At 58.6% G+C, this 21,809-nt stretch overlaps 1 protein-coding gene across 6 annotated transcripts in view; it reads left to right on the top strand.

Annotated features, from left to right (window-relative positions):
• Positions 1-3,976: 3,976 nt before the first annotated feature.
• Positions 3,977-21,809, top strand: part of SARDH (sarcosine dehydrogenase) — a 60,555-nt gene continuing 42,722 nt past the window's right edge. Inside the window, exons 1-11 of one of the 6 annotated variants that reach the window (XM_027556829.1) lie at positions 3,989-4,139; positions 4,766-4,865; positions 5,397-5,483; positions 6,045-6,406; positions 7,428-7,606; positions 8,970-9,149; positions 9,836-9,959; positions 10,109-10,209; positions 10,298-10,402; positions 19,372-19,476; positions 20,689-20,818. In XM_027556829.1, the coding sequence (XP_027412630.1) occupies positions 6,073-6,406; positions 7,428-7,606; positions 8,970-9,149; positions 9,836-9,959; positions 10,109-10,209; positions 10,298-10,402; positions 19,372-19,476; positions 20,689-20,818 (1,258 nt within the window). In that variant the 5' untranslated portion in view covers positions 3,989-4,139; positions 4,766-4,865; positions 5,397-5,483; positions 6,045-6,072. Of the gene's footprint in view, positions 4,140-4,765; positions 4,866-5,396; positions 5,484-6,044; positions 6,407-7,427; positions 7,607-8,969; positions 9,150-9,835; positions 9,960-10,108; positions 10,210-10,297; positions 10,403-19,371; positions 19,477-20,688; positions 20,819-21,809 lie in introns of all 6 variants that reach the window. The other 5 variants (XM_027556825.1, XM_027556823.1, XM_027556827.1 and 2 more) reach the window with 5 other exon arrangements.

Genomic DNA, 21,809 nt, shown 5'->3' with positions numbered 1-21,809 from the left:
ATGTCAGGATGAAAAGAAACACACGCACCACCCCAAACCGCAACCACCGTGAGACGACACAGAAAATTCTTTTTCCTGGATCTTGATGATGGCTAGAGGAAAAAGCCAAAACTTCCTTGCGAACATGGGTTATGGGTTGAACTGTGTCCCTCCCAAAAAGGCAGATTGAAGTCCCAGTACCTGTGAATGCGACCTGACTTGAAAACAAGGTCATTGCATCTCCCACTGAGAGCCCGTGGTGCAGCCAAAATAAACTACTCAGACGGAAAGTAAGTGGCCTCCATTTGTTAAAAAAAAAAAAAAGGAAACGTAATTTTTCCAAGTAGAAAATTACAAATGTATTAAATGCACATAAATTACAGGGTTTTGAAATTACAGCTCTGGTTTGGATGGCTGTCTTAGGGGTGGCTGGTTCCCACGGCTGGTGGAGGAGGGAGTGGCAGTGAGGAGCTTTCCTGATAGGGTTTTATGAGTTTTGTGGGTTAACTCAGACTCCTGTTCCTTCATCACAAGCTGATGCATTTACTTTCCTTAGCAATTTAGTCTGACCCTTTGCTCTCCTTAGAAAAGGAAACCCCACACGTGCGCATGAGCTCTCTGTGGGTGCATTGGGATGCGCTGGCACCGGCTCACGGGAGCTGAGGGTGCAGCCTCTTCCCGAGTCCATGTTCCGTGGTGCCCTTCTCGTCAGTGGCCGGAAACTGGCCCTCATGGGAGCATTTTCAGCAGAAATTGGCCAGTGTCGCTCACCTGGACAGCCAGATGTTGAAACATTTAGCAGCACCCACTGGAGGCAGCGGCTCGCTAACAGCGATAAGCTGAAAAAGTCCTGGAGGTTAATGTATTTCACAATGCAGCCTCGAAATCCATAGAATAAAAACAGAATTAAGTGCATGGGTCCCAGTCACAGAGGGCACTCAAGCGCTTAGAGACAGCCGACAGCACCGTCAGGAGACTGCCGGGGCGTGTCCGTGTGGAGGACAGCGGGAGAACCAGGCAGAGCCGGGCTGTCGGTCCCGGTGGGCGTCCACCTCCCTGCCCGGATGCGGGTCCCATTTGGGGGACTGTCCCTGTCCTGGGGCTCTACGTTCCCAGTCTCTGGGTCCCACTGCCTCGGGGTGTCATACTCATGTGTGGCCACCAGGGGCAACATTCCACGTGGAGGCTGGGCTGGGCCTCCGACTGCCTGGATCTGGATACTGGCCTGCCCATGGGGGGCTCAGCGGCCCAGTGCCCAGGTACAGGCCCAGGTATGTGAGGGGGCTCTGGCCCACAGCTGCGCACACCCACTGTGTATGCTGTGGTGGAGCCCGGCTGGCCGTAGACCCCAGCCCTCCTCTGCACCTGCCTTCGGTGGGTGCGTGCTGGGGGAGAGGCACCCACCTGTCTCCCTGGAAGGACCGCTTACTCCGGATGATAAAGCATTGTCTTCATGAAGTTACGGGGTGTTGATTCATTATTTTTTTTTTAAGTTCTTATTGGAAAAACAAAATCTTGGCAGTGCAAAGGCAGCCCTTAAAAGTTGCTCTGGAAACCCCTGATCTGGGTCTGGTGCCCGCCCGCTGGCTGTGCTCTGCCTTGGTTTGCTCATCTTTACAACGAGCAGCAGAGTTCTGCCTCCTCTGAGAAAACACACACGAAGCCCTCAGCAAGTGGATGGCCTGCCCACCCCCATGGGTGCCCGAGTCTGGTAGGGCACTGGGTCCAGGGGCCAGGGGCAGCTGGGCCACATGGGGCCAGGTGTCGTCAGATTGGTGCTTAGTGCCCCTCTCTTGCCCAGCGCCAAGCAGAGCTCCACGGAGGCGCTTCCCCTCCCCCTGCCCACACCTCCGCTCCCCCCTGGACATCTGCCCAGTCAGAGGGTGGCCTGCAGACTCTTCCCTCTTCCCCGGGAGCCTGGCCAGCAGGTGGGGGTGGAGGCCTGGCTGGGCATGTGGAAAGGGCCAGCCCGGGCCAGAAGGAGGCATCTCAGGGCTGGTAATAATCTGCAGAGAAACTTGCAAAATTCCCTGAACCCAGCAGGGCAGGGGTTATAGTCCTTAGTTTCCAGCTGGGGAGACCGAGGCTTGAGAGACCAGCCCAGATGGTGCAGCAAGCTTGCAGCAGGTCCCTGTCTCATGTCCCTGGCTGGAGCCCGGCTGCCTCCTGGGCTGCACCCCACACGGCCCGGAACCCGCCTCTCCCAGACCCGGGCAGAGCCTGATGGATGACAAATTCTACAACTCTGACCACACGCAGGCCCAGCCCTTCAGCCACCACCCCTGTCCAAAGTCCACCAGGACTGTGCTGCCTGCTTGCTTGGGACGATTCTGCAACAGCTGCTTATCTTTGAGCACGGAGCCGAGGTCTGGGCTGCCTGGCCTGTGTCCTGGGGCTGCAGTGACCACTGCGTGTGCACCCCGTGTCCTCCGAGGACCCCGTCACACTACTCTCTAGCTCTCTCTGACCCCTCCACCCCACCATGCATGGAGGACAGCCCTGCCTCAGGTGGCAGGGCCAAGCCTGCTGTCCACTGAGTGTCTGGATTGGTGTCCTCCGCGCCCTGGACCCGAGCACCGCCCCTGGGGAGCCTCTCGCTGGAGGAGCCAGCCTTCCTCCAGAGGGAGGGTGGTGACAGTCTCTGTCCCCATGATGGGCTCTGACAGCGGCAGCAAGGCCCAGGAGGCCAGAGCCCTCTGAGGCCACCTCCTCTGAGATGCCCTCCTGGGTTTCTGCTGAAAAGAAGGACAGCTTGCTCAGGATCAGTGTCATTACAGCCAGCCTCGTGGCTGCCACGCCCCTTCCTGCCTCTGTCTTCTTCCTGAGCCCCTAAGGGCAGGGACTGGGTTGCTGGTTGACTCGGGGTCTCCCAGCAGTGTTTTGCTACAGTAGGTGCTCATTGATGGTTGGGTGGCATCACCGATTCCATGGACATGAGTTTGAGCAAACTCCGGGAGTTGGTGAAGGACAGGGAAGCCTGGTGTGCTGCAGTCCATGGCATCGCAAAGAGTCGGACACGACTGAGCAACTGAACAACAACAAAAATGCTCAGTGAGTGCAGAGGACGAATGGGCAGCAAGACATTGGACGCTCCGTGGGAACAAGAGCACAGACGTTTGCATTAATCACAGCAGCGTCTCTCCTACATCACTCACTGTATTAGCGGCCAACATTACTATGTTGTTCCTTGACCAAAATTTCAATACTGCTTTTTTGATCCAGTGGAAGAAGTCCTATTTTATCTCAGCACCTCAGGGGGATGTCCTTATGTGTTCCAGATTTCCTCTGGGCATCTTCTGCCTGAGCACAAACCAGATGCCCTAGACCCAGGGGTAGACAGCAGGCTCTGGTCTGGCTCCCCTGTGTGACCCCAGGCAAGCTGACTCCCCTCTCTGGGCCCTGATGCCCCCGACGACCAAATGCAGGCAGGCATCCCTGCTTTGGGAAGCTGCTCGCTGTGCAGTGGGAAAGCAGAGGCTCAGGGTGGCTCACCCAGCAGCAGAGGCATCTGGGAACTCCGAAGGGCAGAATGCAGATGGGCACTGTCGAGTGGCCAGAAGCAGGGTTGGGGGGGCAACCCAGACTTCCTGCCTCCGAGGGCAGCGAGTACCCCTCCCCTGGGGGTGAGCAGCTGAGGCTGGACAGGCAGGTCCGTGCTAAGGTCCTGGATCACCTGACCAAGGAGCACCAGCCGGCCCGAGGCTGCTGTTGACCCAGCGCTTCCCGCCCGCCTGGCTGTGCTAAGTGCCTTTCTGGTGCGGGAAGCATGATGGCGGCCGTGGGCAGATGGGGGTGCACGGGCTCACCTGCAGAACCCCGAGACCCCTGTTTTAGGGATGAGGAGCTGAGGTCACCTGCCCCACGCGCAGGCTTATCAGGGTCTCAGGGCTCGCAGCTCCGCTCTGCTGCCTCAGCAGGGCCTGCTCCGCAGCTGCTCAGCCAGCTGGCCTCCAGGACGCTGGGCGGTGGGCGGTGCGTCCTGCCCCCACAGTGGGCGGGCCGGGGGGCTGGCAGAGGGCCTCTGGGGCCAGGGCAGGGGCAGGGGCCGCCCCGGTTCCTGTTTGGCTGCTGCTGGGAAGGAAGGAGGTGACGGCGCTGGAGCCACTGAGCTGGATTCTGGCAGGCCCCTTGGGGCCTCGGAGCTCTGCGGCCGACCGGAGGTACACCCCTTGGGCGGGCAGGCCCCAGTCCCTCCCCTGGGCCAGCGAGGTGGGACAGGCCTGGAGCTGGCCGGGACTCCTATTGCTCTGGCTGCAGGGACCCTCGGGCTGGGCGGGCACAGCCACGGGACTCTGTGGGGGGTGGGGGCCTGGGCGCCCTCCCAGCCCGCCTTCTCCTGGCAGAAGCTGGGTCTGGTGCCTCCCTCACCACCCACCTCCTACTGCCTTTGAGGAGGGTGTCCCTGGGGCTCCACCCCCTCTGCCTGACCCCCAACCCTGGCAGCGATGGCCGGGCTCAACTGGGAGAGAGCTGGAGGGGGCAGGAGAGTGGGTCAATGGTGAAGCGGCTGCCCTGGCTGGAGGGCCCTGGGCCATCCCTGGGGGCGGGGGCCAGGACTGCCCAGGTGGGAGAGCGGGGCTGGCTGTGGGCAGGGAAGGGGCACTTGGCAGTTTCCCGGGCCAGAAGCCTTGGCCATGGTGCAGCAGGAGGGAGGGAGGCCAGGCCGGGGGCCAGGCAGGTGTGTGCTGGGCAGTGCCACGTGGCCTGTGTTGGTGGGAGGCGGGTGGTGGGTGCCTGGCCCTGGGAAGGTGTCCTGGGCACCCATGTGATGCTGAGTCTCCACCAGCAGGAACCACTGCTGGAGGCTCCCGGCAGAGTAAGGTAATCGCAAGACCACAGGGACGTCCCGACACGTGCCAGGAGTCCCTCTCTGTGCCTGGGAGCAGGTAGGCAGAGCTGGCAGAGGGACCAGGGTGCCCTGCCCTGCTCTCCAACCTCTCCAAACCCCGGAGCCCCAGCCATCACCCCTCCCTGCTTCTCATTCTGCCCTCAGCCCCAGAAGGGCGGGGGTCACTGTGGCGGGGGCAGGACAGACCTGACCACTGGAGAGCCCCGGTGCCCGCCGGGGTGGAGGGGGAAGGAAAGGAGGCGGCAGTGGGCACCCCCAGCCTCTGCCCCCTCAAACCAGCCCCGAGAGCTCAGGAGGGGGCAGGACAGCCAGCAGGCGCGGTCACACGGTGGCCCTGTGACCTTGGTCACCTTGGCCAGCTTCCTTGGGCCTCAGTCCCCCTCGACCCAGTGAAACGGGGACAACAGTCATCTTGATTTTAGAGCAGAGAGAACGTGTGTTCCTAGCTTGCCGTGTAATGCACGCTTGAAAACGCAAGTGGACTTCGTTAATGATCGGCTGATTGACGCCGTCACGGTTATTAACGCAGTCTCAGCCACACCCCTCTTACTCTCCTGCTGACCCACAGGTGGGCCCGGGGCCCCTCAGAGCCGTCCTGTCCCCCTCCGGGACCCTCCCCCAAGGAGACTTCGCCTGCACCTCCTCTCCTTAGAAGGTGGGCTCCCTGTCACTGTCTTCTTATAACTGTGAGGGTCTTCTGGCTGGGGAGGGCTGGGAGGGCTTCCTGGAGGAGAAGGGAGGCAAGGTAAGCCCTGCAGGCTACTGCGAGGTCACAGAAGAGCCACCCACCCTCCAGATTCAAGACGGCCCAAGGCAGCCGGAGGCCGGGCCTCACTGCCTTCCTCACCTTCTGCCTTGGGTCCCAAAGGGCTGTGGGGGCCAACGTGGCAGAAATAACTTCTGTGTGGGGTTGAGACGGGAGTTCCCCTGGAGGGCAAGCTGAATGTAGGCTGGAGGGTTGGGGTCCCGGCCTTGTGACCCCTGCCACCCCACCGTGGTCCTGTCTCAGCATGAACACTGCCCCCTTCTCCCCCACTGTGGTCTTCCCTGGGCCCAGCCGGAGCCTGAAGCATACAGACCCCCGTACACCTGGCTGGATGAATGCAGGGTGCACGTATGCTGTGGGCGGCAGGAGGGAAGCTGGAGGGTCGCAGCCTGGGGGTCCCAGGGCCCACTGGTCCCCTCCGCACCCAGACAGCCCCAGCTCTCTCCCCAGCTCCCCGTGGTGCTGAAGCTGACTCCCCATGGCCTCGCTGAGCCGAGCCCTGCGTGGCATCGCGGCCACCCGTCCTCGCCAAAGCCCTGCCCGGGGCTGGGGGCTGAGACCCCTGGTGAGCGGGCCTGGCCCCACCTCTGAGAAGAGTGTGCCATACCAGCGGACCTTGAAAGAGGCAGAGGACGCCTCGGCAGCGGCCCAGGGCCCAAGCCAGCCCCTGCCTGGCACAGCCAGCGTGGTGGTCATCGGTGGGGGCAGCCTGGGCTGCCAGACCCTCTACCATCTGGCCAAGCTGGGCGTGAGTGGCGCCGTGCTGCTGGAGCGGGAGCGGCTGACCTCCGGGACCACCTGGCACACGGCGGGTAGGGGTCGGGGTGCAGGTGGGGGCGGGAGGGCCTGGACCCACTGAGGTGCTAGCCCTGGGCTGACCAGTAGGAGGCCTGCTGGAGGCAGCTGAGGCAGAGGGAAGGCCATGGAGGACAGAGGCGGGCTCGTCCTGAAGGTGGCCCTGCGTGTCCCTGAGTCTCGGCAGAGCTGCGGTGGGAAGGAGGGAGCGGATGCTGACTGTGGACCCGGCCCAGGGGGCGGGGCAGAGCTGAGACCAGAACCAGGGGCCCAGGCAGCTGTCTGCTCAGAGTACAAGCCCTTTCTCCAGATGGAGCCCCCGGGATGAGGGGCATCCGCGGGGTGCAGAGGATGCACAGGGGAGGGACCGCCAGAGATGAGGCAGAGAGGCGTCCTCAGCGGGCACCACGGTCCTCAGCACCTGACCGGTGTGCATGTCCCCAGGGCAGCCAACCTTCTGCCTTAACCCTGCGTTAAGATTGGCAGCGTCTGTGGGGCAGTCACTCCCGCTTTGGCAGATACAAGCATGATGGCGCCGAATGTGGAGCTGGGGAGAGGTTCAGACGGCACCCGTCACTGCCCGCACGGCCTGTCCCCCCACCGTCACTTCTCCCTGGGCCGGCCACTCCCCAGACCCCACTCAGAAGGGGTCCGCTCTGTGGGGGAACTTCAGTCGGTCCCGGGACCCCGTCACCACCTGCCCTGAGATCCTGGCACAGAGCCGTTTGGTGCCCCTTAATTTCACCGTGCAACAGTCCCGCCTGCCTCCCAGGGCCGCCTCACCCTGTGACCGGCTCTGCCCACAGCGGGTGCCCGATAAAGGGAGCCTTTGGTGTTGTCACTCTCTGAGCTGCCCAAGGGCCGTGTCCTGGAACTCAGCGTTGCCCCTGTCGTCTCCTGCTCATCGGCCTCTCGGGGCCCTCTCCGTGGCCTGCAGGGACGCTTCAGGCCCTCAGCCTGATATTCGGGAGCCCCGGCCTGCCAGAGGAAGGGGGTGCAGTGGGGCTGACGGCGTCCCCGCCCACCCGCTCCCGCCAGGCCTGCTGTGGCAGCTGCGGCCCAGTGACGTGGAGGTGGAGCTTCTGGCGCACACGAGGCAAGTGGTGAGCTGCGAGCTGGAGGAGGAGACGGGGCTGCACACGGGCTGGATCCAGAACGGGGGCCTGTTCATCGCGTCCAGCCAGCAGCGTCTGGATGAGTACAAGAGGCTCATGTCGGTGGGTGCGCCCCTGCGGGGGGGGTGGGGGTGGGGGTGGGCAGTGTAGTGCAAGGGAGGAGCCCTGGCGCACGCAGGCTCGAGCCTCGGGCTGCCTCGGCTGGGCTGGGCCCCCTGTGACAGGAGGCTTTGCCTCTGAGCCTCGGCATTCTCACCTTTGAAATGGGATCGTGTCAAGGAGCACAGTTCTGCTGAGCCTCGGAGACAGAAGAGGCCCAGTGCATGGGGATTGCCACCATGTGCGGTGCTCCCGGGGTCAGGCTGAAGGATGAAACTGCACAACCCAGGAGGCAAGGACCACTTCCCCCAGCTCGGCCGGAGACGCTTAGGGAACACCGTTGTTGGGGAGACGGCAGAGAAAGCCCTAGGCCGTGGAAGGCCCGCTGTTGGGGTGGAGTGTGGAGTGCTGGTTCTTCACCCAGAGCAGCCAGGGCTGGCCCCCACATTCCAGGGCATGGAAGGGACGGGTTGCTCCAGCGATGCATTGGTTATTGAGCACCAACTGTATACTGGCGAGCAAAACCGGCTGTGTGGGTCGCGGGGATGCAGTTTCGCGGGGACGCCGCGTTCCTCTAAGTGCCCCGGCGGAAGTAGCGGCAGCTGGCTTCCTCACAGCAGGGCGGGGGATCTCTGGGTGGTCTCGTTCTGCCTCCTCCCACCACCTCTTCCCCACGCTTACTCACTCATCAGCTGGGACGGGGCCCCCAAAGGTGACCCGTCAAATCTTTCAGCTCAAGTTCGGAACGAAGTCTCTGCCACCTCTCAGTCAGGATGCTCCGAGAGGGGATCTGATTGGCTCAGCTCATCTCTAGTTGGGCTGGAGATGGAAATGGCAACCCACTCCAGTATTCTTGCCTAGGAAATCCCATGGACAAAGTCTGAGCCTGGTGGGCAACAGTCCAAGGAGTCAGACACGACTTAGCCACTGAGCACATCTCTGGTTGGGCAGGTCCTGATAGGCGGATGCCTGCGGACACTTGATTGGCTGCCCGTTGACCAATGAGATGCGTCAGGGGTGTGGTCTGTCATTCAGCTGGATCCTGGGAGAGAGGACCCTCTGGTCTCTGGGGAGCTGGTCTGACCAGCACTCCTGGTTCAAGCCCCAAATATCAGACCTGTGGGGATTCTTTTTTTTACATAGTAAGCCCTTATGTGCCTGGGCCCCAGAGACTGCTTCTGAGCACTGCACGGGTTCCTTATTCTTCCTCGGAGCTGGCCCAAGGGACAGGAGCTTCCCCGGGCGCGGCTCAGGGTTCCTGGGGGTGCTAGGGTCAAAACTGACCCTTGGAGGCCCAGACGGGGAGGCTAGTGGCTGGAAGGATCTGCCCCCAGCCCCAGGCTCACTTTCCTCTGGGTCCCCCTAGTTGGGCAGGGTCTATGGCATCGAGTCCCATGTGCTGAGCCCCGGGGAAACCAAGGCTTTGTATCCGCTGATGAACGTGGAGGACCTCTACGGGACCCTGTACGTGCCGCACGACGGTACCATGGACCCTGCCGGCACCTGCACCAGCCTCGCCCGGGCTGCCACCGCCCGGGGGGCGCAGGTACGACCGTCTCCTGGCCCCGGGCCCCCCCCCCTGCTCCGAGCCTGGCCCTCCTGCCCTGGAACACGAGCTCCCTCTGCACTGAGACCGCGGGCCAGCGGGGACCCGAGCCCCTGACCCGCTCCTGCCCTGGCTGGCCGCTCCGGTCTGTCCATGAAGTCCGCTCTCCCCGGAGGCCCCACCCTGCTGGGATAGCAAACCTGTCCCAAGTCTCCTCTCGTTATGTTTTATCTTCTTTTGACTCAAGTCCACACGTAGTTGTAGGAAAAATTAGAAAAGACAAATAAGCAAGGAAGAAGACATGGAAAAAGTTGAAGAAAGAAGAAAAGAGACTCGCCCAGAGGCCCCCAGTGCTGACACTTGAGTTTTACTGCGAGTATTTTTCACTGAGAAGTAAACAAAGCGGAGCTGAATTTCATGTGACCTTTGAACCACAGCATCTGTCAGTCACTTGGGCCCTTTTTCTCTTTAAAGTCTCTGTTTAGGGGGACAGGCTCTCCAAGTCAAGGAGCGCAGAGTTAGTTCCTGCCCTGCTGTCACCCACATATCCCCGATGGGGCCACATGAAGCCTCCTTGAGCAAAAGCAGGGGTCCCGGGGCCTGACCGGGCTAGGGGCGGTGAGAGGGTGGGCGGTTAGCCCTCCAAGAGCTGACGTGGCTTGGAAAGCAGCTCCTCTCACTCTCAGATCATCGAGAACTGCCCGGTGACCGGGATCCGTGTACGGACAGACGATTTTGGGGTGCGGCGGGTCGCAGCTGTGGAGACAGAACATGGCTCTATCCGGACCCCCTGTGTGGTCAACTGTGCAGGTGGGAAGGCGTTTCTCCTGCCTCCTGAGTGGCCACCCTGACTGTTCCCAAACCTGGCCTTGCTTAGGGGTGGGGGCACCCAGTGCCCGCCTGGCTGGCAGCCCCCGCCAGACGCCGGCAGGGCTCAGCCACCTGTGCTCTGCCCGCAGGGGTGTGGGCGCGCGCCGTGGGCAGGATGGCCGGCGTCAACATCCCGCTGGTGGCCATGCACCACGCTTACGTCATCACCGAGCGCATTGAGGGGATCCAGGTGAGTAGCTGGCCCCCAGGCCTGCATCAGTCTGCAGGAGACTGCCTCATGGTGGCCCACGGACCTGGCTCTGACCCCATACACGCAGGTCGCCATGCTGAGCGTCAGTGGCCCCATGTGTAAAATGGGCCTCCTCGTGACTGGACACTCTGGGCGGTGTGAGGATGAGGAGGTGGCACAGCTGCAACCCGAGGTCCCGCCCCCCCTTTGCCTTCGTGGCACTGCTCCTCACTGATGCCAAGCCTGTCATACTTGGTGTGGCCAGCCTGACGTTGGCCATGTCCTGTGCCCCGGGTGTTCCTGGGAACCCCTGAATGTTCATGGGTCCCCAAATATGCTGTGGGTGCCAGTCTCAGGGGACACTGATCCACGGCCCTGGGACCCTCCCAGGGAGCCCTGGAGACCCCTCTGCCAGGGGAGGCGGGCATGGGCCCCTGCCCCCCCCTCCCTTTCCATCTCCCCTCTCCTGTCCTGGGAGCTTCCTGTCGCCCTGTCGTCGACCACACCTCTTGCCCTGCACACACCTCTCCCGTCTCCTCACGCCTCCATCTAGTCCCTGCCCTGTCCATCCCTTTGCTTACGTATCCCTCTGTCCCCCAGCCCGTCTCTCCCTCCACCCACCCGTCTTTCCTCCACTCACTTCCTCTCTGTCCATCTTGCCTCCCTGCATCTGTTCATCCCTCCTTCCATCCCTCCCTCCCTCTAGCCCTCCGTCCACCCATCCGCTGACGGACCTGTTCACCCACCCGTTCACCTGCCCATCCTTCCTCCCCTGTACCCACCCGTCTGCCACCCACCATTCCTCCATCATCCGTCCATTTATTCACACGAATTACCAACCCACCCTCCCCGCCACCCTCTCTGTCAAACATTGACTGGATAAGCTCTGTGCTCCAGGCCCTGTTCTAGAAACGGGGGCTGTAACAGAGATAAGAACCCAGTTCTTGCCCAGGTGAACTGGCAGTGGGAAGGTACGAGCAAGTAAATAGACTTATTTATTTTAAAACGGGCTGGTAAGCACTGGGGCTTCAGGGACCCACAGCCTGTGGACCAGGGCGGTGCCCTGGCAGAGACCACATCCGAAGGGTCTCCTGAGACATCTAAGGGGAGGCAGAGGGGAGATAAGGGGAGGAGGGAAGGAGGGGAGGGCGCAGGGCACGGCAGCTGGGGAGGAGCAGGCAGTTCGGAGGCAGGCCTGGGCACGCGGGTGTGGGTAAGAGATGGGGCTGACCTTGATTAGGGCCAGGCCCCAGCAGGGAGGGTCCCGGGAGCCTCGCCCCTGCCCTGGACGAGCCTGGCTTCCGTCGGGTCACCAGGCTGGCTGCTGGGTGGGCCCAGTGGTGAAGGGGATGGGGACTTGGGGCAGGACTGGAGCCCCTGCCCTCTCCCGCCCCCCTCTTCCGACACCAAGTTCCCTTACTCATGGATGGGTTTGATACGATCCAGCACATTCCTCCTGAGGGCTGCGGTGTGCCACGCACAGTGAGTCACTGGGGAAAGAGGCGGTGTCGGTGGACGAGCCGCCCGCCCTGGTTCCTAGGAAAATATCTCCGGTGGCCGCCAGGGGTCACCTTCTGACTGCTCTGGACTGGAAAAGGAAAGTAAAGTGAAAGCCGCTCAGCCTTGTCCGACTCTGCGACCCAGGCCAGGATACTGGAGGGGGTACCCTTTCCCTTCTCCAGCAGACCTTCCCGACCCAGGAATGGAACCAGGGTCTCCTGCATTGGAGGCGGATTATTTACTAACTGAACCAACAGGGAATCTGTGGACAGGGGGCTGGGCTAGAGCTGGGGATGGGTCTGGGCAGAGGAGGGCCGTATCCTGGTGGGGAGGAGGAGGGTCACAAGGCATCCACGGAGCCCGGGACGGAGCCTCAGCCTCTCCGCGCCCCGATGCACGTGATGCCTGGCTTTGAGGCAGCTTCAGGGAGAAGCAGGGCAGCGTGGACACTCCCTGAATTTTTAAGATCAGTGCCACACTGGGGTTACTCGTGTTACTTGCAAACACTACCATCTCCCAGAGACCTGTGTGCCTCTGGGAACCCCAGGCTCCACCCCAGGGAAGGGCCACCAGCCCCAGAAACTCTTAGACTCTTTGTAGGAGAAAAGAGGAGATTGGCGGCTGGGGGCCAAGTTCCCCATGCTCCCCTCCACATGGGGAGTCTGGGAGGGCAGCCTCTCCTGAGATCACACCTGGGCAGCCTGAATCTGGGAGAGGAACGGGCCCTGACCCTGACCTCCCACATGGTCTGACCCCTTGGTGAGTCAGAGAACAAGCTCGCTTAGGCCAAGGCAGCTCCTGTAACTGGGCTCTGGGGCTCATGCTGGGAGGTCCCTGACACCCGGGTCTGTTTATGGGTGGTCAGGAGACTCCCTGACAGTGGAGTCTTGCATTGTGAGGGGCCAACTGCCCAGGTCTGGGCCTCACGGTGTTGGGGGCCTGGATGCCCCAGGCTGCTTGTGAGGGCTCAGGGTTCAGCCCCCTGGACAACATGCCCTTCTTCTTTCTTCCTGGGGGACAGGGGGCTGTGCTGCCCCAAGGACCCCGGTTCTAAGAAGCCGTGCCATCCTGGGTCCTAGGCGAGCACTGTCCTCGGCTCCTCTGTGACCGCATCCAGGGACCTCTCTGGATCTGGTCTCTGCGTCCACCAGACACGGTGGCCCGGGTGCCGCGTGATGGTCTGACAACCCTACTGCCTTCCACCTACTGCTCTGCTGCGGCGGAGCCGTGGGAAAAGGCCCAAGCTTGGGTGTGCATCCGACCCGCTCCATTAGCCAGCCAGGCGAGCCGAGGCGCCGCCAGAGCCTGTGTCCTCTTCTGCAAAATGGGTTTAAAACTGTGTAGGGCCGTGCTGAGGGAGGAACCAAGTGGTGGGCTGAAGGGCTGAGCGCAGTGCCTGGCACATCAAGGTGAGGACCGCCGTGACTGTGACAGAGGACGTGGGACGGTCCAGGCAGCAAGGGCCTCAGAGAACTGGGAAGCCTGGCACCATCAGACGGGCTTCCTGAAGGAAGCAACTGGCGGGATTTGAACGAGGGTGAGGCCAGGAGCAGCGGATGGAAGGGGACGGGCTGGGATCAGGAGGCAGTGACAGCAGTGGCCCTGGGGTCGCACCTATAGGGTGGGCTTCTGGATGCAGGGGGCAGCGAGGGTACCCCGTGGACGCCTTGGGCTGAGCTGAGCCTGGGCTGGGCTCTCTGGCAGCCGGGGCCTTGCAAGGCCGGGAGGAGGGACACGGATCCTGCTGGACAAATGCAGGGGCTGTCCTGACCACCAGGTGTCCCCACTGTCCCGCCCTGTGGAGCCCCAGCATTTCGTGTGTTTTGTTTTTCGGGTAGTAGAGATAGCAGAGGTAACGAGATCACCGATTCTGAAGTGCTCGGTTACCGAGAACTCCCCGTGTGGCTCCTGACTGCAGCTCCTCGGCCCAGACGTCCCTGCTGCCGTGCTCAGAGGAGCCAGGCAGCCCGCAGACCGGAGTAGGAGGCAGGGCCCCTGCCGGGTGGTCCCTTTTGGTCGCTGCGTGTCCTCAAATGTGGGGTGGAGGGGTCACACCTGAGGAGTCCATCTCCAGGGTTGGGGGTGCTGAGAGCCAGCTCGGCGCCCGGGACCCGCAGGGGAAGTGAGCCTCTCCTCACTCCCGCTTGCTTTCTGAAATGATTTTACTTTTTGCTTGTTCACTTATTGGTTAATCAGTAGTCAGTATTTGCAATCTGATGGCAATGAAAACATCGTTAACTCCTGAGCAAGCAGTGTCCAACTTCTTGTGTTTCCTGGAGTTATTATTAATAAGTATGTTTTTCCAGCTGTTCAGTTCCCTATGTAGCTGTCATTAATTCTTCCTATCTATGTGGCTCAAGGGTAAAGAATCTGCCTGCCAATGCAGGAGACGCAGGGGATGCAGGTTCGATCCCTAGGTTGGGAAGATCCCCTGGAGCAGGAAATGGCACCCCACTCCAGTATTCTTGACTGGGAAATCCCAAGGACAGAGAAGCCTGGCGGGCTACAGTCCATGGGGTTACAAAGAGTCGGACCCGACTGAGCGACTGAACTGAACTAAACTGAGCCTATCTGTCTATCATCTATCACCCATCCATCCATCCATTATTGATCATCTGTCTGTTATTATTATAGTCATCCATATCTACCATCTAGCTGTCATTTATCTGTCTAACATCATCTTTGTCCCTACAGCCCCATCCACATTATCAGTCCCCGTTTCCCATGCCACCCTCAGCTTAGGTCGTCACTAATCTGATTTCTCTCTCTATGGATTTTCCTATTTTGGACTTTGAATGAAATGGAATCACATGATTTGCGGCCTTTACGCCTGGCTTCTTTCACTCTGCATGACGTTGTCAGGGCTCGTCCTTTTAGGACATGTGTCAGAATTTCGTTTCTTTTTAGGGCTGAATGATACGCTCCTGTAAACCGTGATGTATTTCTCCTTTCATCTGCTGGTGGCTGCTTGGGCTGTTTTCACTTTTTGGCTACTGTAGATTGTGCTGCTGTGAACATTCACATACAAGACTTGTGTGGACATGTGTTTTCCTTTCTCTTGGGTGGATACCTTTGAAGTGGAATTGCTGAGTTACAGAGGAGCGTTGCTAACTCCGTGCGCAGCTTTTTGACTGTTAGACTATTTTCCAAAGAAGCTGCACTGTTTTACACTCCCAGCCTCAGTGCGTGAGGGTTCTGACTTTTCCACGTTGTCAGCAATATTTGTTACCATCTTTTTCTTTCTAGCCATCATCATGGGTGTAAAGTGGTATCTTGTAGTTTTGAGTTGCATTTCCCTAATGACTAATGATGTTGAGCATCTTTTCATGAGCTTATTGGCCTTATGTATGTTTTTTGGGGAAAACCACTATTAAGACACTTTGCTCATTTTTCATTGGATTGTCTTTTTTAATTAAAAAAAATAAACTTTTTTGGCTGCATGGAATGTGGGGTCAATCCTGTTCCCCCTGCACTGGAGGAATGGAGACGTAACCACTGGACCACCAGGGAAGTCCCTGGATTGTCTTTTTATTAAATGGTTTCTAATTTTTACAGTACAAGTTTCACACTTCTTTCTCAAATTCATTTTTAATTAATTTTTTTGGGGGGAGTATAGTTGCTTTGGGCTTCCCTGTTGGCTCAAACAGTAAAGAATCCGCCTGCAATGCAGGAGAACCAGGTTCTATCCCTGGGTCGGAAAGATCCCCTGGAGAAGGGAATGGCAGCCGTCTCCAGTGTTCTCACTGGCGATTTCCATGGAGAGAGGAGCCTGGGGGGCTGCAGTCCAGGGCTTGTGAAGAGTCAGACTTGACCGAGTGACTGACACACGGTTGCTTTACAAATAGTATGAGTCTCTGCCGTACAGCAAAGCGAATCAGCTACGACATTGTTCAGTCACTAAGTCGTGTCCGACTCTGCGATCCCGTGAACTACAGCACACCAGGCTCCTCTGTCCTCCACTATCTCCCAGAGTTTGCTCAAATTCATGTTCACTGAGTGGGTGATGCCATCTAACTGTCTCATCCTCTGTCGTCCCCTTCTCTTGCCCTCAATCTTTCCCAGCATCAGGGTCTTTTCCAATGAGTTGACTCTTCCCATCAGGTGGCCAAAGTATTGGAACTTCAGCTTCAGCATCAGTCCTTCCAATGAACACCCAGGACTGATCTCCTTTAGGATGGACTGGTTGGATCTCCTTGCAGTCCAAGGGGCTCTCAAGACTCTTCTCCAACACCACAGTTCACAAGCATCAATTCTTTGGCACTCAACCTTCTTTATAGTCCAGCTCTCACATCCATACATGACCACAGGAAAAACCATAGCCTTGACTAGACCGACCTTTGTTGGGAAACTGATGTCTCTGCTTTTTAATATGCTGTCTAGGTTGGTCATAACTTTTCTTCCAAGGAACAAACATTTTTTAAATTTCATGGCTGCAGTCACCATCTGCAGTGATTTTGGAGACCAAAAAAAATAAATAAAATAAAATAAAGTCTCTCACTGTTTTCAGTGTTTCCCCATCTATTTGCCATGAGTGATGGGACCAGATGCCATGATCTTCATTTTCTGAATGTTGAGTTTTAAGCCAACTTTTTCACTCTCCTCTTTCACTTTCATCAAGAGGCTCTTTAGTTCTTCTTCACTTTCTGCCATAAGGGTGGTGTCATCTGCATATCTGAGGTTATTGATATTTCTCCCAGCAATCTTGATTCCAGCTTGTGATTCACCTAGTCCAGCGTTTCTCATGATGTCCTCTGCATAGAAGTTAAATAAACAAGGTGACAGTATACAGCCTTGACGTACTCCTTTCCCAATTTGGAACCAGTCTGTTGTTCCGTGTCCAGTTCTAACTGTTGCTTCTTGACCTGCATAGAGATTTCTCAGGAGACAGGTCAGGTGGTCTGGTATTCCCATCTCTTGAAGAATTTTCCACAGTTTCTTGTGATCCACACAGTCAAAGGCTTTGGCATAGGCAATAAAGCAGAAATAGATGTTTTTCTGTAACTCTCTTGCTTTTTTGATGATCTAGTGGATGTTGGCAATTTGGTCTCTGGTTCCTCTGCCTTTTCTAAAACCAGCTTGAACATCAGGAAGTTCACGGTTCACGTACTGCTGAAGCCTGGCTTGGAGAATTTTGAGCATGACTTTACTAGCGTGTGAGATGAGTGCAATTGTGCAGTAGTTTGAGAATTGTTTGGCATTGCCTTTCTTTGGGATTGGAATGAAAACTGACCTTTTTCAGTCCTGTGGCCATGGCTGAGTTTTCCAAATTTGCTGGCATATTGAGTGCAGCACTTCCACAGCATCATCTTTCAGGATTTGAAATAGCTCAACTGGAATCCCATCACCTCCACTAGCTTTGTTCGTAGTGATGCTTTCTAAGGCCCACTGGACTTCACAGTCCAGGATGTCTGGCTTTAGGTCAGTGTTGTGTATTCCTGCCACCTGTTCTTAATATCTTCTGCTTCTGTTAGGCCCATACCATTTATGTCCTTTATCGAGCCCATCTTTGCATGAAACGTCCCGTTGGTGTCTCTAGCTTTCCTGAGGAGCTCTCTGGTCTTCCCTGTGCTGCAGCTTCCCCTTCCTGTGCACTGACCGCTGAGGAGGCTTCTCTTCTCTCCTTGCTGCTCCGTTTCTTTGATGTCCTTTATCAGGAGGTTCTCTTTGTTCCTGGATATTAACTGTTTTTATGATGAAAGTGTTTTTATCTGTCAAGTACTTTTTCTGCACCTATTGAAATAAATTAGTGTTTTTCACCCTTTATTGATAGTCGTATATGACCTAGATTGATTTTCAGATGTTAAGCCAACTTTGCGTCCCTGAAATAAACCGCACTTGGCCAGGGTAGATAATCTTTTTTATATGTTGCTGGGTTCCGTTTCCTAGTATTTTGTAAAGGCTTGTTGTTGTTTAGTTGCTAAATCGTGTCCGACTGTCTGCAACCCCGTGGACTGCAGCATACCAGACTTCCCTGTCCTCCACTGTATCCCAGAGTTTGCTCAAACTCATGTCCATTGAATCGGTGATGCCATCCAACCGTCTCATCCTCTGGATATTTGCATCTACATTCATAACTGTCACAGTTTCCCCCCCCCCCTCAAACGTCTCAAAAGATCTGTCAAACAGTAATATTTTCTGCGTATTCATACAGAGCAGAGAGAGCATGTAAAGTCTCCAAGCTGCACTGCCCTCCCCAAAGGGCTCTTCGCTCTGATCTTCTCCATCAGCCTCTGCTCCGCAGTCACCCCGGGAGCCTCCTCACCCGTCTTCTGTTCGTATGCGCTGCTCTCCGTGCCCAGGGCATGGTCTCTGGCCACTTACTGAGAAGGCTACTTGGGGAGATAAACGCTTCTGTGTACATGAACAGTCAAAAAGAATCTTTATTCTTTCTCACACCCAACTGATGAGGACCTCTGCCTTCAAACTCGTCTTCAGAATTTGCTGGACTTTGCCCCGGGTCTTCCAGCCTCCAGGGCTGCTGTTTCTTTACTTAGGACCCACCTGTTCCCTTGTGTCCCAGCGGTCCATTCCAGCACAGCCTTTGTGCAGGCCTGGTCCAGTCATTCGTGGGCCCTTCAGGACTGAGACTCACAACTTTCAATCTGAGAAGTCATCTTGGCTTTTTGCTTTGACTTTCCTATGACTCCATTCTCCGTGTTTTCTCTTCCTGGAGCCCCTGTGAGGTAAATGTCAGCCCTTCAGGACTGACTTTCTAATTTTCTTACTTTTCCCCGTTCCTGATTCCCGTGCCTCATGTGTTTTAGCCTGACCTGGAAGATGTTCTTGGCCTCATCCAGTCCTTCTGTCAAACGCTCTTCTCTTTGATGAGGGACCTTGGCGTCGGTGTCTCCAAAAGAATCTCCAGTCTGTTGTCGAGGGGGGAACGGCAGCCCACTCCTCACCTCCCTGGAGCCTGGGGTCTCTGGGACCCTTTTCACCAGAGACACGTCCGCGGGCCTGTGGGGCGGGGCTCGGGCCTGGAGGGCGCGGCGTCTGGACGGAGGGCACCCGGGTCCAACGGCTTTGAGGATACCCTAGTCCAACCTTCTGTTCACATACATACACACTCTCTCTCACACTCACACACACGTGCACACTCACACACATGCACACACAAATGTGCACATGTCCACATGCACACACTTAGACACGCTCACACACACATGCATACTCACACACATGCACACATGCACACACATGCACACATGTGCACACACGCACACACTTACACACATGTGCTTGGCCACCACCTGCAGGCTGGGCCTGTACAGACTAGAGGGAGTATGGAGGCTGGCAGACTCTCCCCTGACCCCCCAGCCCCAGCTGAGGCACAGCCCCCACCCACTCTGCCCCCCCAGCCCCAGCTGAGGCATGCCCCCCACCCACTCTGCCCCCCTGGGCTGGTGGAGCTCTCCTGTCTTCTGCTCTCTGTGGTTTTACCTTTGAGCTGCCCCCTCCTTCCCACATCTCTGCTGCCGTCTTACGGGTGTGAGCGGGGGGCTCTGTCCACTGTGTAAGCAAGGCCCCAGGTCCACCGTGTCCTCAGAGTCCTACAATGAGGAGGAGGCACCGTGGGCCCTGCAGGGTCTGTGAGCCCTGGTGGAGGTGCTGGCCCACTGCCCTGCCCCGCTGACCCCGAGGCCTCTGTGCTCTGCCCTCTAGAACATGCCCAACGTCCGCGACCATGATGCCTCTGTCTACCTCCGGCTGCAGGGGGACGCCTTGTCTGTGGGCGGCTACGAGACCAACCCCATCTTCTGGGAGGAGGTGAGACACCAGGGCTCGAGGGGGGGTGTGGGGCTGCGTCTCAGAGCGGAGACGCCCTCTTCCGGAGACCCCCGTCCTGGAGCTCTCCCCCCACCTGAGAAGTGGCAGGTCCCCCATCCCATGAAGTCGAACCCACATTTCTCCAGCCCTTAAGAACCTGGCACGCGGGCATATACAGACCCGGGGCAGGCGGAGGGCTGGCCTCAAAGCAGCAGTAGTCAGAGGCTGCAAGCTATGCAGTGGGGACTCTAGTAGATGATGAAGGCATGTAAGCCCTCCGCCCATCAGCAAAGCATCCCTCACCCTCCCCTGCCCGCCGTGGCTCTAGCTGTGTCTCCCTCCGGCCTGGGCTGCTCTCCTGGCAGCTTCTGCAGGAAGCTTCATGCAGGCCCAGCTTCATGCAGGCCCAGCGCCCCCCTCAGCACCCTCAGCCACTTCAACCACATATGGGTCACCCCGGCTCTCGTATTCATGTGTTTAGTCTTCAAATTGAACAATAAAATGACTCCTTTCGGCCAGATACTGTTTTACTTTGGGGAGAAAGAGGAAGACCAAGATAAAAGTCTCTGTGCCCAGAGGCCTGTATTCTGGTGGGGAGACACACAATAAATAAACAAAGAAGTCACGTAATTTGGGATGGTGATCTGAACCCTGAGTGAAGTTAACAGGCTGAGGGTAAGCCTAGTGAGACTGGAGTGGAAGGATGTCCTTCAGACTGCGGTCAGGCATGGCTGGATGGGGGTCTGACATCTGAGTGGACCCTGCAGAGGGAGGGTGGGCAGCAGCTCGCCCATGGAGGTGAGGGCCCTGCGGTCAGACCAAGCTTGGTGTCCTCGAAGAACCGAAGGAAGGTCAGCGTGGCTGTGGGTCCATGGTGGATGTGGGCAGGGCCTGCTTATGTAGGGTTTTAGGAGACACAGAGTCACAGGGGGTCTTGGGGGGCTCGAGAGCAAGAAAGGGCCTGATCTGACTTGGGCGAATGGGTTGAAGGAGGGCAGCAAGCAGGAGGCCATTGCAACAGTCCAGGGCAGAGCAGGTGGGCCTGGGTCCAGGCAGGAAGGGGAGCAGACAGGCCCTCTGGGGGGTGGAGGGGGGAGACAAACAGGGGACCGTCTAGACCATCACCACCCGATGGAGACGCTGGCCAGGGCCTGCCCGGCTCTGCACTCCAGGGGCCGGCCGGCACAGGGCAGCTTCCCGCCATGTCCCCAGGTGTCAGATGAGTTTGCCTTCGGCCTCTTCGACCTGGACTGGGATGTGTTCACCCAGCATATTGAAGGTGCCATCAACCGGGTCCCCGTGCTGGAGAAAACTGGGATTAAGTCCACAGTCTGCGGCCCTGGTGAGTGGGGAGGCCCAGAGCTGGGGGCGGGGTGGGAGCTGCCTGGTGAGCGGGGAGGCCCGGAGCTGGGCGGGGTGGGAGCTGGCCGCCCCCAGAGTGTGGCCGGCCAGCCCTCCGTCCTGGGCGGGCAGTGCTGTGCGTCTTCCTCCCTGCAGGTGACAGACATAAGCCTGCCCCCGGGCCCCAGCCAGGCCTCTGCCCGCCCTGCCCTCGCGTGAGCCCTCCTGGGTGCTGCCTGGGCTCAGTCCCTGCTTGAACCCGGTGCCTTCAGCTGTGAGATGGGGCGAGCCCCTCCCAGCGCCCAGTGAGGCTGAGCCGGGGGAGCAAGGGCCAATCTCGCTCCCAATGCTGTTCGCTCAGGGCTGCGGGCCCCCAGGTCGGCCTCACCCCTCTGCCCTCTGGCCACACTCCCTCACAGCGTGGAAAGGCCCCACCTGGGGCCTCCCCTCCGGTCCCCAGAAGAGCTGGACCGCAGGAGGCTGGAGCGAAACGGCGTGAACCAAAAGGCTCAGCTTCTGAGTGCCCGTCTCGGGTGTGCAGGGTGCAGGCCCAGACCCTGCCTGCCAGCCGGCTGGGTCAGACCCCAGGCCAGGGCAGACTGGGGCCCTCGATGCTGGCATGTTCAGCCAAGACCACTCACTTGCTGTGGGAGGGCCAGCTGGCCAGGCTACACCGCAGACGTTCAAAGTGTTGTGACGGGGGTCACTCAGAACGCAGCGGGGAGAGGGGACGGTTCCGTGACTGGGCCTGGGGGCAGGGTCATCCTAGGGTGCCCCAGGGAGTTCAGGGACCCCAGGGTGGGGGAAGATCCATGCATGCCGAGCGAGCTGTCTGAGCTGAGTCTCAAAGGCTGCATGCAGATGAAGAAGATTCCAGAGTAAGATCCGAGCCCGAGGCCCCAGAGGCGGGCCATGGTGTGAAGGGGCTCCACGGTGTCCACTCAGCTCCTTCTGAGAGCTGAGTGCCTGGAGCCCAGAAGGCTGGTGGGGAG

This window comes from Bos indicus x Bos taurus, chromosome 11 (genome assembly GCF_003369695.1).
Source record: "Bos indicus x Bos taurus breed Angus x Brahman F1 hybrid chromosome 11, Bos_hybrid_MaternalHap_v2.0, whole genome shotgun sequence".
Classification (NCBI taxonomy): Eukaryota; Metazoa; Chordata; class Mammalia; order Artiodactyla; family Bovidae; genus Bos; species Bos indicus x Bos taurus.
The sequence above is the reverse complement of the archived record's forward strand: the minus strand, read 5'-3'. Positions and strand labels throughout refer to the sequence as shown.